Raw genomic sequence first — 17575 nt, forward strand, 5'->3', positions numbered from 1 at the left:
AGAAATACAAGGGCGGGAGTAAACTAATGAGTCTCAATGTGTACTTGGAAAGGCGCTGCCATACCTGTTACCCTGTTTTAATAAATTAACAGATGTTTATAAATGGAACAGTGGCCAGGGGTCAGAAGTTCCATGTAATGATGACGTGGGCCCTGGTCCTGGAATGAGCTACACACATCTTCCACCCTAGTCCTGAAATGGGGGTCTGCCCATGTGGACCTTATTGCAGGATCAGTGCCTTGCTTTTCACAGGCCTAGTCCTGCATGACACTGAGCACCTTCAGAAGGGAAATCTGAGAGGGCAGACCACTGTGGAGCGCTACTGACGTCAAAGGGGCTCCACGCAGATGCAGGCGGGTCCATCTGTGCAAAGCCCCAGTGACTTCTGTGGGGTTCTGTGCAAGCCAAGTGGAATTTGCTGAAGGATGAGGGCCTTCCTGCATGCTACTAAGCACCTTCAAACCCCCTTAAACACTCCTTAACTTCCATTGAGATCAATGGTAGTTGTGGGTGCACAGGACGTTTCTCTGATCTCCTTGCTCATGCAATGAGAGTGTGGGGAGAAAGGAGGCAGAGTAAACAGAAGCCAGGGAACAAGAGGAAGAAACAAGATAACACAGGAAAAAGCAAATCCCATATGGCAGAGAATGGTAAGAATATGAGAAGGAAAGAGTCAGTGTGCTTTTTCAAAGGAAGAGGTGAAAGGAGACAATGAAAAAGAGAAAGCAATCAATAAAATGAGAGAACGAAAAGAAAGTGGAACTGAGGTGAGTAGAACAGATCAAAGAAGGAAAGGAGAAAAGAAAGTCAGATGGCGAAAGAGAGAAAAGCAAGAAAGGGCATCTTTTAGGCGAATGAATGTAATTCAATTACTTTATGTTCCTCGTCTCATTGTAGGGGACAAGTGCCAGCATACTATCTGTATATTTGGTGGAGAGTGTCTATTTTGTGTACTAATGTTGTATGAATATTGCTAGCTACTCTGGATAAAATAGCTAAACACTGTAAGCAAAAGACAGAGAAGGTAATATCATGTACCAGAAAGCAGCACACAACACCCTGTGACAGATGGGACCCCTAGCAGCCCCCAGGCCCTGGCTTATTTGGATAGTTGTCCCTTGAAACAATTTTGGGGAAACTATGCAGAGATCCCAGCACAAGCCAGTGGGCTCCACTTCTCCAGCAGCAAAGGGGGCTGGTGGGGCTCAAAGATTCTGCTAGCTAAACACCACCACTTTGGGTTTTAGGGGTGGTAGTGAATGAATCACCTCTGCCCAAAATCCTGAGGGTAGTCCTATACAAATGCTGACACACTGTACACCGACCACTCACTCAATGGCACAGAGACAGAAAGATAAAACTATTGCCTCAATTTAATTGCAACACAGCCCTCCCTCTGGTGGAAGTCAGCCAGCCAAAGTCTCCTTGAGAAATGCTACAAGTGGCTGAACGCTAAGTGCTCCTGCCAAATGGGGCAAGATCACAGAGACAGAAATGACCTATTAGATAAAGTCCACCCCCTGCAAGTGCGGGAGGTGCCAGCATAATATGTTTTGGGGGTTTTTTTTTGTAATTAAAAGGAACATGTGTGGGCTGCTCAGAGAATGGAGCTGGATGGTTTGTAACAATTACAAAAAAAATCATTCTGACAAATGGTCAATGCAGTTTAAACTGTGGGTGGGGTGTATATTTTGTTGAACTAATTCTCCCTTTTCTTCTATAAAACTGGCCACAGCTGCCTTTCTTTATCACAACAGGACCCAACAGTAGTAGCACGGGAACCATCAGTGAAATATTTTTCGTTTCACTGTCCTTTTTTAAAAAAATAGTATCTTCAATTCATTTATATTGTGGATTCTGCTGTAAAAGAAAGAGGGCTATTGTGGATTCTGCTGTAAAAGAAAGAGGGCAGAGACAAGAAACTAGCTAAGAAGGATATAATCTGAGGAGAATGACTACAAGGGGAAAGATACAAGGTGGGTGAGATATTTTTATTGGACCAACTTCTATGTCTGTCACCAGCAGAAGTTGGTCCAATAAGAGTATAACCTCACCTACCTTGTCTCGCTAATATTCTGAGAGCAACATGGCTACAGCCACACAGCATACAAGAGCAAATGACTGTTTCTTTGCCTTTTCCAAGTCACACCTGCCCTCCCTTAAAAAATAAGATAAGTCTAAAGCTTATTTTCATTGTTTATCTAGATTTTACTTTTTAATTTAAAAAAAAAAAAAAGTTCAGTTCCCCATAGCATTCAGCCTTGTATCATATTAAACAAACATCAAAAGAGTCTGTTTGATTTTCAGCGATCTCCTATAAATGTACATTTTGGCTTAAGTGCAGCAATTTCCAGCTTAAAGAAAGAGTCCAATATATTTTGGTCACTTTCTTGACAAACGTGCTTCAGCTTGGAAAAATGAAACACCAGATCACATTTGCAGCTGCAGCTCTGCTTTTCTCAAATACTATAGCTGCAAAGAGAGTGCCATCTGGTGGGTGCATGTGAGATAAACCGCTCTGAAAAATAATGGCTAAAATATGTAGCATCACAAAGAAGGAGGTTGCAGCAAATGTTGCAAAAATTAAAGAGATAATTAAGTCTACAAAGTAAGCTCTGTCACTTAATTTGCTTTATGTAATAGAGTTAGTGTAATGCAAAACAGATACAGCTGTGACGTCGTCTGGTAAAAAAACTTAAATATTTGCTCTATCCAATTGCAGGAGGACAAATGGTCTTATTGAAAAAAACATAGAACTGGAAGTTAATTGAACTTAGATCAGTCCTTGGCTCAGCACAGGCATGGAAGGATATATTCAAAGGCACAAAGATGATTTTCAGTGGGAGCTGGGTGCTTCTGAAAATGTCCCCCTTTCTGTGGAGCTACGATCAACTCTCTTAGGAACTGATTGCCTCGCTCCTATTAAATAATACAATGATACCTAGCTCTTATATAATGCTTTTCATCAGTAGGTCTCAAAGTGCTTTATGAATAAGATATAATTATCCCCACTTTCTGGGTAAACAGGCACAGGGGTACACTAAAGTGAAGTGACTAGTCCAAGACCACCAAGCAGAGCAAGGAATAGAGTAGCGGTCGTCTGAATTTCAGTGTTCTATCTACTAGGCTACAGTACTTCATTAAAATCATTGAAAGGGCATTGAGTGGGTTAAGTCATGAATGTCTATATAGTGCTTTGAGATCATCAGATGGAAGCAGTTATTGGGGAGTTTTGGATATTTACCAGTGCCCGATTTGCAGCCATGTTTTTATACAGAGGTGCAAGAAGAGCACAATACCAGGACCGATTCAGCCAGTGCTGCCAACCCTGCAGCTACAAGAGAAACTCCTAATTATGGTGACCCACCGAGGCTAGTGAAATGGTTACCATACTTACTGATCTTATTATTATTTAATATTTATATTAGGGTAGTGCCCAAAAGCCCCGAACAGGATGGTGGCCCATTGTGCGAGGCACTGCACAAACACAGAGAGGCCCAAATCAGAGACTGTGTCTCCATGCGGAGGCAAGCGTCCATCCAGACAGATGAAGTTGCAATATCAGGGACAAATGTTGCATGGGATGAAGCATGAGGTGTTGACTTAGACTTCTGTGAGCCCTCTGTGAAATGAAATCATCTCCCACTTTGACATGTCCTTGGCTGGAGCATATCACATGTTACCATGTCTCCCCTGTTTTATAGAAAATCTCCATTCCCCGAACTGCTTCCACAAAACACAAACACCAGTTCAGACTCATTACCTATCATTCCTTCCTTCTGAGGCACTTAATCTCTGTACTTTACACAGTATAGGGGTCCTGGACAGGTAAGGTATTCAGGAGAAAAGTTTGTTCACCAAATCTTAGGAATGAAATTGAATAATTTCTCAATGGAACCCAAATTTACTGGAGGCAGACCTGAATACAATTAATGTATGTTCTATTTATTGCCTTGATTTGTCAATGGGCAGAAGATGAAAACAGTGAGTTTTTATTTACTTGGCATAAAATCCAAAAAAACCCTACAATCTGAACTCAAGGACAGGGTCAGAAAACCATCTCTAATCTGATAAATATGTATTTGCAAATTCTATTTACTTTACTGGGCTTCCTTTCAGAAAACAATTCAAAGAAATGCACTAACATCCTAATCTATTTCAATGTTAATCGAACTAACCTTAAATCCACTTGAAACAGCTGCTTCAACACATCTGATATGGACAGTGACACTGAGTCGAGACAGCTGTTTGAATATTTATCAAGCTAGCCTTTTGGCATTTAGATTCTATGAATATTTTCTGGTATTACTGTATACATCTGATTTTGTTTTACCCTTTCAATTCCATGTAAATGAGACCACATGTGAAACGAGTGGAAAAAACAATATATCAAAGCCATTCCTACAAATCTGGAACACTCTAATATTTCAGAAGTACTATCTCGCTGCATTATATCATCCGCTTTTTCAAGCAAGTATGCACTGTTGTCTTATGAGGCCTTCCCCAAGGCTTTTCAATCACTCTCTTTTGGGGATCATTGTAATATATGTTTTAAAGAACTCTGCTGCCAGGCCTACAACAAGGTTCAATTCATAAGAAAACAAAAACCATAAGTGTCATATGCAGCTATTCCTAGACTAGATTGTGGAATATTAGGGCCATTAGTGTATTAGGAATCCAAGGGGAACTGAAGGTTTAAAAGAAAACCTGATGTTGAAAGTATGTCTAGTCTAGGTCAGCCTAGATCAGGGGTCGGCAACCGGTGGCTCCCGGCTCGCCAGGGTAAGCACCCTGGCGGGCCGGCCCGGTTTGTTTATCTGCCGCGTCGGCAACTTCGGCCGATCGCGGCTCCCACTTGCCGCGGTTCGCGGTCCCAGGCCAATGCGGGAGGCAGGAAGCGGCGCGAGCCGAGGGATGTTCTGGCCGCGGCTTCCTGCCTCCCGCATTGGCCTGGGACCACGAACCACGGCCAGTGGGAGCCGCGATCGGCCGAAGTTGCCGACGCGGCAGATAAACAAACCGGGCCGGCCCGCCAGGGTGCTTACCCTGGCGAGCCGGGAGCCGCAGGTTGCCGACCCCTGGCCTAGATGATCTGGTTGTGTCTTATGGCCTTAAACTCCACAGCTGTATGTTTAGTAACATCTGTATACATAAATCACTTTTGTTATACAAGCTGGGTGCAGCAAATTAATAGCCCAGTCCTAAAATCTTTACCTGACAAAAAAGCCCATTGGGCCAAATTCTACTCTCAATTACAGCTGCATAAATTTTGAGTAATTCCATTGCCTTCCATGGGATCTTTGTTCAAAATAAACACTTATCCATAGTAACAGAAAACAAACAACATTTAACCAATCCTTGCTGAACCCTAGGTAAAGCAAATGATAATTCCCTCGTTGGGTACCTAGGAACCCCTGAGGTGTCCACTCACACTTGGACCCTGTGACCTCTGCTGTGCCTCCCCCATCACAAGGTATCCTTCTCACCCCAATTCTTGCTCCTTCAGCCTTCACTTGTGCCCTCTCCATCCCCCCTCCTTACATGTCTATTTCTTTATCCAAAGTTAAGGGAACATCACCAGTTTCAGTTCACTATTGGAGTGCCAAGTGTTTAGCATCTTGTCCCATGAACCATCTATCTGTCTGTCTTGGAAGTGTGTGGCACAGGAAGGTGAATGTCTCCAGCTGGTCCTTGGAGGTAAACAGCTTCCAAGCTGGTGCTCCTGTGATCTGCCAGGCTTCCCCATAATGACCAGAGGAGCTGACCTGGGGAAGTCTTCAAGAATCTCTCCCCTGAGAGGACAGGAGAATAGGACAGAGGAAAGGAATAGCTTGGCCAAGAGCTCCCTTTCATCAGAATGAAGAAAAAGAAATTCACCGTAAACTGTTGGAGATCGCCAAAAATCCCTTGAGGAGGAGGGTGGGAGGATGCTATTATAGGGATATTACAAAGGCCAGGGCCCCCAATAATGGTACAGCAGAAAAGGACCCCCTCAAAATATTAACAGTGATGCAATGAAATGATCGAACAGCTTTACTCACATGCCACTCTCTAACACATAGATGCACTTGCGTTCCTTGGTCACTCTCCTTACCATGTGACTGGAGAAGAGTGACATGTGGCCCTGGAAGCAATGTATAACCTGTTGCTGCACATAAACTGGGAATACCAGGATGTGTTAGCAAATCTGCTCACAGATTCTTCTATCCATCACATAAACGCTGGCTTCAAGTGCAGGGTTTCAGTGTCTTCCTCACCTTAGCAGCTTAGCAGCCATCCGGAAGGTTCTCAGGAAATATTGAGTTGAGGCACTCACTCCTTTGTGGGCTGGTGCCCGTAACTAGGCAATGAGACCATTATCCTGTGATATGTTTTTAATTCATTCACCAAACCATCACATAGGTATTCTTGTCTTCCACTGTGAGTGAATTATTAGTTCCCAATAAAGTCAGTGATTAGTATCACTGCTGTAGTTATTGTGTAAGCTTCTCCAGACAGCTCTCCCTATGTCCCTCACTCCTGAACCACATCTCCCCTGCTATTCTACACACAGAGGTTGTTTTTTTTCCAGCCATGCCACCTGTACCAAATTTGTTATTGATTTGATAATGTGCACAAATGGACACTGTAGCGGTGCCTGCTCCCGGCCCCTCCACAAACTCAATCGGAGACCGCTCCAAAGTACATGCACCAATGCTCTTTTATTGTTCGTGCCTATCCCCACCTACTATTTACATAGCTTACAGACCAACACTCTGGGAGACTGCTAGCTTCTCCTGGAGGATCTAGAGCAGTGGTCCCCAACCTTTTCCTCTGGCGCCCGCCAGAGGAAGGACCGCTGCAGCGGTGGAGCACCCGCCGAAATGCCGGCGGCAACGCCTCTCGCTGACGCCGCTTGCCGTCAACAAGTGACGTCATCGAGAGGCGCCGCTGCCGAAATTTGGCGGCAGCGCCTCTCGATGACATCACTTGTCGGCGACAAGCACCGTCAGCAAGAGGCGTCACCGCCGGCATTTTGGCGGGTGCTCTCCCGGGGTCCAGGACGTGGGCGCATTAAGATGCCCCCGCGGGCGCCACATTGGGGACCCCTGATCTAGAGCTTCTTGCTCCTCCCTTTCCTGTCTCTCCCCCCTTGCTTCCTCCCAGACAGCTTTATATAGCAGGTTGGCCACTCAGGCCCGGAGGTGCAACCCCTCAGGTGATTAGTGCGTGGCCTCCCCGGCCACTCCAAACTAATCCCCCTTTTAAGTGAAGCTGGGCTAACAGGGTCCTGGGTTGGATCTCCTAGCCAGCACCCTGTTACAGACACTAATATGAGAAAATGATTTTCATCTGCCATCAAGGAGTCAATTTCTTCTCTCCTTATACAGGCAGTCCTATTGAATTTAATGGGATTACTTGTGGTAAGGCCCAATCCAACTTCGATTGAAGTCAAGTCCCAATTACTCTGATGGGAACTAGATTGGATTCTGAGTGAGGAGACCAGAATCTGTCCCTAGAATTGGATTTAAACACCAAAGATCAAGAGTTAAGTTGACACCTATCTACATGTTTATTAGACAATAAGGTTTCAGGCCTTATAAAGCCTAAGTCATGCTTATATTACAAACTACATATAGCATTCTTGCCACGTAAATATAGCAGATTTTTCTAGCTCCCTTTCATTCTCCAAAGGGCCCTATGGATTTATACATAGGTATGTTTGTGTGATTGCATTTTAAATGAGAAAAGAGACATTTTTTTGGAAAATTTATTTAGAGAGTAAACATTATTCCAGAGTTAGGGTTTTTTTTCCACAATTTATTTTTTAATTTAGTATTTCCTTTCTACCGCAAGACATTAAAGATGATCCATGTACTGGTTAGAGGTATCTTGCATCCCACTTAGTTTACTTCTGTATCTAGGTCACCAACTCCATTTGGCACTGTTTGTCACCACCAAAAATAAGGATTCTGGACATTTTACTTCCAAGGAGGCTGAATTTCAAGATGGTTTGGAGAGTAGGCAAATACCTGACCTACCACTGGACTCCAAATACCACTCAATTCAGAAGTATCTGAACCAACCTCATATCTATGTTGTAGATAGAAAGTATATATCATGCCTACATTGTGGTATTAAAACACAACTTGTACAGTGCCTATTTTAAGGACTAGACATTTCCATTTGGGTTCTTCCAATCAAGGTCATTGTGAAATCTTCTTTCCTGCAGGACAAAAAATTCCCTTAGTAAAAAGGTAGCACTGCAAATTGTAGTAAGTATTGACTGAATATGTATACTGTACAAATAACTTACCTTTATCAAGAGAAGACTATGTAAACCATTAACACACAACCCACAATCCAGCCAACCACAAGAAGTGCGGGTACAACAAGACGTGAGTATGGGATATCCCCTAAAGGGAGAGAATATAGATTTTTATTCAGAAAGCGCATGACAGATAGGTCACGTTACACTAACTCTAAATCTGTTGAGTAAAACGTGAAAACTCTGATAATCTTAAAAAAAGACCAGCGAACTGAGACAACCAATAATAGATAATATTGAAAGCCTAAGGGATTTTTAATTACCATGTAAAATGATGTTTGTACATGAAAAGACTCTTATTTAGCACGGTGATTTAGAAAATAGAAATCAAGTTTTAGGAACATCAGTTTCTGTCCTACAACATTATTTCAAGAAAAAAAATTTAACTGCTTCCAGCAAATAGCAAATTTGTACTGCCCACCAGCTAACTACTAAGAATGGGATCCACAGAAATACTTTGAGGTCAGGATGAGTCCACTTTAGTTCCCTTTTAAAAAAACATTTCAAAGTAAGTCCTCCTGCAATGAAAAATATTGGAAGTGTTTTGATAGCGTAAGACCATGCACCACACTGAGGTGACTGGATCACATTGGCGGTCTTGGTGGGGCAATCAACAGCTCAGTGTTTTGCCTGCTACATTACAAAAGCTAAAATACACAGAGCATGCCATACCACTAAACAACATACAGCACCTCTACACACAAGAACTGCATAGACTTTTATTTAAAATACAGCACAGATAAGCAACCACACAACACAAAGATAAACTCCATTGTAGGATTCTGGTGACATGGAGCCACAAGGAAATTCCAAACTACTCTTTCTTTTTGAGACACTTATGTAGCTGATACTTCTATTGGGAGTCTGGCTGTAATATTTCCTAAAGGTCACATTACAAATGAAGGGCTGTATCCTGCAGGGTGGCAGCAGACAGTTTTTACAGAACAGTTGCTAAATTAACAGCAGGGCTGCTGAGTATGGTGCTTTGTTACTTGAGAGCCAATTGGATGAAGTAAGATATGAGGAGCAGGCACTACAAATGGGTCAGCAAGAACACTATGCCCAGCATAAATCATAAGGCACTGAGCAGCTGGCTCTGTGGCATACTGTTTCATAGGAACCATTGGAAGCATTTATGTTAGTGGAGGGGCAGTCCTAAGCACTGCTCACAAGCACAAGCCACTGCTCCTGGGACCTGATCCAAAGTCCAATGCAGTCAATGGAAAGGTCTACTGACTTCAAGAGACTTTGGATCAGAGACCTGGTTGACAGCAGGAGTTACTGAAATCCTACAATGCCCCGTATTTGCCAGTCAGTGCCTATGCTACTGCCATGCTCTCTTTCTCCCCATCGCCCTAGTTTTTCCTCTTCCTCAGTTGTGTGCATCTCAGAGCAAGGGATTTGTTCAGATTGCTGTTCACCCTGTTCTTTTTTGCACACTCCACGGACTCTCCTCTGCACAGGAAAGGAGCAAACTGAGTGTTCTGGATCTCTGCACTTCAGTAGCTTGCAAGATCGAGTGCAAAGAGCCTAATCCTGCAACCCTCACTCCCATGAGTAATCCTTATGAAGTCAAGGATTTCACTAGTATAGGATATTTGCATGAATGAGGGTGTACTGGCTAAGTGCATCACTATGTAATTGGAAATGGACACTAAGCAGCCAGTCTCTCCATTCCTCACTCAGCTTCCTCCTTTTTATTTAGAACTGTGTAAGGACTCAGCTTTTCAGTCTTTAGTCAGGTAAAACTCCCCCTAACATGAACCGGATTGTGCCCAGGGTCTCAATGAACTCCTATTGCACTTGGGATATCTGATCTGGCATAGGGCTGGAGTGGGTTTACAGTGGGGAGTAAAAACCACATCCTTTGGTCTTTAAGCCAGTGCTCAAGCCAATTTGCTCCTTGCACAGGTTTACAAATCTTGATCTTACACCTCCCATGCCACTTAGCCCCCAAATATCTCAGCAGATTTCACTTAATAGATTTTTTTTATATTCTATACAGTGTGTACACACATACACAAACACACCCTAAACTACCATTTAGCCAATAGTCTGAATATGGAGTAGTGTGGAGCCACACTGCTTGTGGAGGGATTGCAACCCCATGCAAAGGAGACGGTGTATGCTGCACCACCCTGTGCTGCGAGCCTGCTCTGAGGGCTGGTACAGATGGAGACAGGCTATAACTCTGCCTCGCTGTCCTCTCTGGTGTGCTATATGCGTATGGGGTGCACTGAGGGAGGGGTCATTATGTGCCACTGTCTATGTCTATTCCCCTTGTATCCTTGTAAATGCTTGCCACAATATGGCAGATGCTGCATATGTGTGTCCATTTACATATCTAGAGACACACATGCTTTATGGTACAGAATAGAAACCATACAAATATGTTTAAAGATTTTTCTAAGATTCTATTATTTCCCTGGGATAAGGAGACTTATTCCAACAAACTCTAAAGAAAGGACTAGTATGGGATCTGGTTATAAGAATCTATAAATAACTCAGGAGCTTTTGTTGATTTTAGATTCAGTATCTAAGATGTATACATTGTTTACAATTACACAGCATGGAATATGTTGCTGCTTTTATAAAATATGGAATTTATTATTTTTTTATTTGTAACATCTCTCTAAAGAGCAATAAGGGAATGTCATTCTTACAGGAAAATAATATTACAAAGAGAATTGCTGACTGGAGCAGAAAGTTACAACATTCTAAAATGAATGTGCAGTCAAAAAAATCTTTTTCTAAAGAAGAGCAGCACTTTTTATAAAGTGATAATTCCAATTAAACAAATCAATCCATCCCCTGGGATAGTCAGCTCAGGTTAAAGAGGTGCTGGTTTGAGGAATCAATATCCCAAAGTGTCAATAATATGATGAAATAGTTAATAACCAGACATTCATGTATACTTGTATGCATGGATTAGAAATGATAAAATAAACCTGTCAATCCTGCCTTTTAAAAATGTGTATTTGATGATAACCTGCATACTACATCTTCCTAGATGTTAGAAGCCCCAGATGTCTACTGCCCACCTGCCAAACTCCTCTGACAACTTCAATGCAATTATGTATTGTCAACACAGAATCTGACACACTGAAAATTCATTTTAATAACAAAATTAATAAAAGAAGAGCTCTGGTACTGATTGTTTTAGCAATTTTAATATTTAAATAATAAAAATCCTTTTATTTTTCAGTTAAGTGAGGTTGCCTCATAAATTGCCTGTCTGCTGCACTGAAGTAGTGCAAGATCCAGGGACCTTAATGGAGAATTTTGATCCAGTGTACAGCTGAGTACACATGACCTTGGTTAAAGATATAGCTATATAGGAGACAGTAACACTAGTTGAGAGGGCACCAGGCTGAGCGTCAGGAGACCTGAGTTCTAGCCCTGACTCTACCACTGTTTTACTGTAAAATCTAGGCCAAATCATTTGTGTCTGCCTTTATCTATTTGTAAAATGGGAACGCTGAGACATACCCTACTGATGTAAAGTACTTTGATATCTATCTATAAAACAGCTATATAAATACTAAATATTATTTATTTTGCATAGTGGTTGAAATTAAAAAGTCAGCATTCACCAACAGTTATCACACAGCTGAATCTGAGATTAGCACAGTTTTCCCCATACTTAGAAGATACCAGTGGTGACAGTGTAGGTGGCCGATTGTTCTCACTGGCTTTTACCATCTACAGATTTATAACATACAAACACATAATACTACAAATAATAAATCAAACAGAACATTATTTCTACAAGTAAACAACTTGAATAACTATATGTATCAACCGCCAACACGGTTACACCTATAGTTGCTTTCCATCCACTCCTCATGAAAATGATGTAAATACAGCAGCGTCAGTATGTGTAAAATTCACTTTTTTATTGTCATTTGTTATGGGCAATCAAGGCAAAAATCACTCATCGTGATTTCACTTTGCCCTGCTATTTGGGAACTGCGGAACCACAACCTAGCTCATATAAAAACAAAAGGGTCTTATCTTTCTTACTTTTCCATATCCTCAGATTGTAGCCACACAAACATTATTATTTATATGTGTGCGCACACACACACACACACTATACATAAACATGCACTGAATATATTGTTAAACACAAATCAAAATATTCATAATAGTTTAGGTAAATTAGAGACTCCTGTCAACTTAAAAAGTACATGTCTGGCTGAACAGACTGCAACTAAATACTATTGTTAAAAAAACAACTGAGATGACTACTGCTGAAAGAGATCAGAGAAAAAAGCGTTCTCTAGTTTTCAGTGTGTTGGTGTATTTGACAATACTTTGCATATAGTCATTTTCAGTGTTTAACCTATAAAGTCAGTCACTTTCCCTTACTGTTAGTCTTTCATGGGGACAGAATTTAAAAAAAAACAGGAAAATGTGATTGTAAAAGCACAAAAACTGTCAGTGAGATTCAGAAGCAGGAGACTTCAAAATTCTTTTAACCCTATATTTTTTTAGCAGATTGGATTTCAAATTGACTCTATTCCTTTACTGAAAAGTAAAATATACAATACATCAGCTAGGAATTAGTAGCTTACAAGTAGCATAATATCTTTGCACTATACTGCTATCTTTATGCATTTTAAACACACTTATGCATTTTAAACATACATTAATACATTATTTATCTGTGCATCTTACCTAGTTCTGCCATTCCTCCCGCCACTAGATTTATTGACAACTTTTAAGGTTTGCCTCTGCAGTTGTTACTGTGAGCTTTGGGATGCTTTAAATAGAGCAATATTTGGAATGTACTGCAGCTGCTTTTTCACTGATGCCAATTTTCTGCTATATGCATTCAATTGTTTGAAAAGAGTTCAGGGTCTTAAAGTTTACAACGTGCAGTTCTTGTTAATTTACAGGACTGTTTTAAAGAAAGATAAACAGAGGTTAATTTTTGCATGGACAATGAAATGAGGGCTGAAGTTCAGGGTGTCTTAGCTTAGTTTCAGCATTTTACTGAGTCATGAACATCACTTTAGTTAGAGCAAGACTGGGATCCAATTTGCCCTTGAATTCCCAATCCTCCTTAATTCCATTCCCTGATAAGAAGACAAGCAACAGTACAGTTGCCTATACATTTGTGTTACTTTGAGCTTGGCACTGCACAGGACAGGAGAGAAAAGTAGACATAGTCCCTAACCCTAAGAGTTTACAATCTATAATCCTGTTTCTCTTACTCATGTGAGTAAGTACATTCAGTGGAGACACTCACATGAATGAAGTAAGCAGTATTTGGCCATAAATATAACATATAAATAGGTAATTTAATAAAAATGGTTACAAACTGCAATCTCTAATAATGCAGGGGGAAAATATAGGAATTGTTGCCAGCTGTGTGCCAAAAAGCTGAACTGTATGGGTTGTATGAGTTGTATGAAGGGGGAAATCCACATACAGATGATTAGGAAATGTTCCTGGCCATAGCTTTTTGACTGATTCATTAGGGATCTGTTTAGAGATCATTAGCTACATGGAATCCAGTATTAAATACAGATTATTCCACAGAAGATTGGAGATTGTTATATGTGCAGGTTCAATTGTACATTATCAATAAACACTAAACAGGATGTTTTTCTCTATTTTGCTTCAGGGTTCGGATGACATTATTTAATTTTCAGCAAGATTATGTCCTCCAGAAAAATTAATTTGATATGCAATCCCATTTGAGAGCTGTGCCTAAATGTCAACAAAGTGAAGAGTCCTCCCTGTGGTTTTGAAATGTCGCAAAATGATAGTGTTGTTCAAAAGTCATCACCTATAACAAGCTTTACTGGATGTTTTGCAGATTGTCTGATCCAGATGTTTGCACTGGAAGTAATTTAGAAGAACTGATTGTACTGTCCCAAAGCTCTGCCCTCGCTCTACCTTCATGTGACATCAAAACGAAATGGTGCTCACAGCATATTATGCAGATCTTCAGAACATAATTTTCCCTTTTCATATGTGTTTTAATCAGCAGTGAAATAATTAACATTGTTGACCTTTAAAATGTTCTCATTGTGCTTCAGCATTAACTCCTTACTAAGATGGATGGGGCACTCACACCTTTCTTAAAGCAACTGTATCAGACTGACCACAGATTCTGAAAGTTTAAATATTGGAGCACAAGATGGTATCCCACCAGAGATAGGCAACAACTCATGAAGCCATTGTGAGCTAAATGGTTCTAAAACCCACCTACAGCACATGCACTTGCTCTTTTAAAAGGGGTGGAGTGGTGTAAATGAAACCTAAAAGGCCAGGCTCCTGCGGGGTGAGGGTTTCCCTGGCACAGGCAATGTGGGAGACAACCATACGCCTACTTTCCAAGGACTCTCACAAGCCCTGTGTAGGAGGCATGCCAGATATGGAGATTCTGGGCAGAACTGCAGCCCATAGGGACAGGAAAGACTGCCATAACTTAGAAAATAAATTCCCACGTAAAAGGCAGTCAAAAATGTGCTCACCATTGTATACGGGGTAAGAGCTCTTTTTCCTGTAACAGTGGAAACTATGGGCCCCATACTGTGTATATTTGGTATCTATGTGCAAAATAATCTCATCTGGGATGAACAAGAAAAGTGGGTGACAATGAGATAATTGAAATGGAATGATTTCGACTTTTACAGTCAGTGTCTTAGAAACCACACTAGGACACACAAAGTGACTTAGCTGCACTCATCTCAAGTATAACTTTATTGAAGTCAATAGAGAGGATGAATTTAAGGTATTATGTATCTATTTCCCATCTTGCTGTCAACAATCCTTGTTTCCATGCCTGTTTACTTCAGCATGGTTTCTAAGTTGATGACCACAGAAAAACAATGAAATCAAACGTCACCCACTGAAGTTCCCACCAGTCTCCAGTATCAAATGTCTGACTAGTTTTCTGATGTCTCTTTCTGCCACTCTGTGTTTGACTGATTCACTGCTGCTTTACATTATCTTAAGGAGAAATTACATGGACATAAAACAGGAGTAATACTTTAAAAAGAGCCAGAGCAGTGTAAAGGGGACCTGACTTGGGTGCATCAGGCTCATGCTGTCCTGGTTAGGTAGGTATTTTTTCCTGTATTTACCTTAAACCATTCTCCATGGGTGCCAACTGTTAGCTTTCCTACTTTGCTTTTTCCTAACTTCTCTTTTATTCATTTTAAATTATTTGGGTCAAAGCATGCCATAAAAAGTGGAAAAATTATATCCAATATTAATGGTGTGGGGGAAAAACCACAAATTCTAGAAACGCAGTGGTTTGAGGATTGGCCTGCTAAACCCTGGGTTGTGAGTTCAATCCTTGAGGGGGTCATTTAGGGATTTGGGGCAAAAATCTGTTTGGGGATTGGTCCTGCTTTGAGCAGAGGGTTGGACTAGATGACCTCCTGAGGTTCCTTCCAACTCTGATATTCTATGAAACATGTGGGAAATTTTTTTTCCCCTGCAGAAAATGTCAACATTTCAGCCAAAACCAAAATGAAATTTTTTTATTTGAAAATGTTGTTGGGATGCCTCATGAGAGTAGTTGTTTGGGTGTCTCAAGCCCCATTCATCTCCATAGCTGATTGGACTACAATCTATTCTCTTGCTGATCAGCCAGAGTGCATCATGGAAGTTGCATGGCCCTGGTTCATCATGGGAGATGTCCCGCTGGGGATCCAGAGAAGAATGGAAGTATGAGACCCCTTAACTATAACTCTCATGAGGCACTACTGTGGCATTTCTGAATCAAAATCTTTGGGTTTAGCTGAAAGTTTTCAGTTATTGACCCAAACCCATTGGTTTTCAGATGTTTAGTTTTTTGACAAAACATCAAAAATTTCTGTGGAAAGGCAAGCACTTTTCACAAAAAATATTCATTTAGTCAAAAACCCAATTTTCCCATAAAAAGCCATTTTGATGGAAAATCTTTGAGCATCCCTACAATTCCCCTTCGGGGAAGGGTTAGCTCTCATAAGGAAGTACTACACAATGCAGCCTTTAAATCATATGGAATTCTATCTCCAAGCCAATGGAATTTGGGACTTCTATGTGGATTGCCACTCCTTCCACATAACTCCTGGGCCATAACTCTCTTCAAGCAGACTGGCCAACCCAATGGTCATACTATTATTGGCCCATCTGTCCATGGCTGCATTCCTTGCCACCCTTTTCAAATGGTGGATGAAGGTACGGATTGCAAAGTAAAACTGCTACTGACATCTGCTACTTATAAGGGTTTTCCCTGGGGAATATATGTTCCTAGACTGGCTGCTCCTCAACTGTTGCTCCCCTTCAGCCACAATATCCAAAATTACGTGCAATGTTTAAATGGGCTGCCACTTGCTCAGCAGGGTTGCAGAGATGCCATGGAGGTTTCACTCTACTCATCCCATTTGGCTGGAATCTGTGGTGTGGTTTGCTTTCCTCCGTGCAGTGCAATGGAGTGGAGAAAAGGGCCCTTATCCTGATTCCACACACACACACTCTCATTCCTGTCTGATAGTCATCCAACTATTTTCTTTTCCATGTATATGCTTCTGTTTCAACCCCTTTCTGTTAAAGTAGTTTTTTTCTTCATAACCTCTGCAGAAAACCTCAGTGTGCCACAGCTAACCTTCTGTTCTGTTAGCTGCATTGTATTCAGAATGGAGAGCAGTTTTATTCCCTGTGTAATGGCCATAGTCCTCTACATTCTCTAAAGAAATCAGAGATTACATTATTTTCTCTGGATACCTGAAAGATTTTTTTAAAATTTACAGAAAAATTGAGCCCATCACTGAAGCACAGCTGCTTCGGTCAATTTGTGCTTAGCTCTCCTACATTCTTGTGTTTTTAAATGTATGTCAGGGGCACCCAGGTCTCTGGGTGATTGCGTTCTGTGGTGGAGTTTCCATTGCTACAGGTACCATGGAGACAGAAAGCCTGATTCTGCTATCGCCTACATCAATTTTACACCAGTGTGTCTGGTGACATCAATGAAGTTACTCCTGATTTACCTGAGGGCAGGATAAGGCCTGTAGAATCTGCAAGCTCCTGCTCAGTAGAACCATGAGGCTGATTTCCTGCAGGATTCTGCAGAACTTCCAGCACCTGAAGAAATGTGCCATCTACTTTTCAATGAAGGATCCTCTGGTCTCCTCAAAGAACATGAAGGGTCTGATCCTATGAACACTGAAGAGGATGGAAAGACCCCCACTGGCTTTTATAGGCAGTGGGTCAGTCTGACTGTACGGTTTTGCTCTCATAAATCTAACTATTCTGGTTATTATA

At 41.4% G+C, this 17575-nt stretch overlaps 1 protein-coding gene across 1 annotated transcript; it reads right to left on the reverse strand.

Moving 5' to 3' along the window:
* Window positions 1-7794: 7794 nt before the first annotated feature.
* STRIT1 (small transmembrane regulator of ion transport 1) lies at window positions 7795-13068 on the reverse strand. Its single transcript, XM_045029191.1, has 3 exons — window positions 12989-13068; window positions 8297-8396; window positions 7795-8206 (listed from the first exon to the last, which is right to left on the reverse strand). Exons 1-2 carry the CDS (start codon window positions 12999-13001, stop codon window positions 8302-8304), a joined length of 108 nt encoding a protein of 35 aa, XP_044885126.1. The 5' UTR covers window positions 13002-13068; the 3' UTR covers window positions 7795-8206; window positions 8297-8301.
* Window positions 13069-17575: the final 4507 nt, after the last annotated feature.

The sequence above is a fragment of the Mauremys mutica genome, chromosome 9 (assembly GCF_020497125.1).
Source record: "Mauremys mutica isolate MM-2020 ecotype Southern chromosome 9, ASM2049712v1, whole genome shotgun sequence".
Classification (NCBI taxonomy): Eukaryota; Metazoa; Chordata; order Testudines; family Geoemydidae; genus Mauremys; species Mauremys mutica.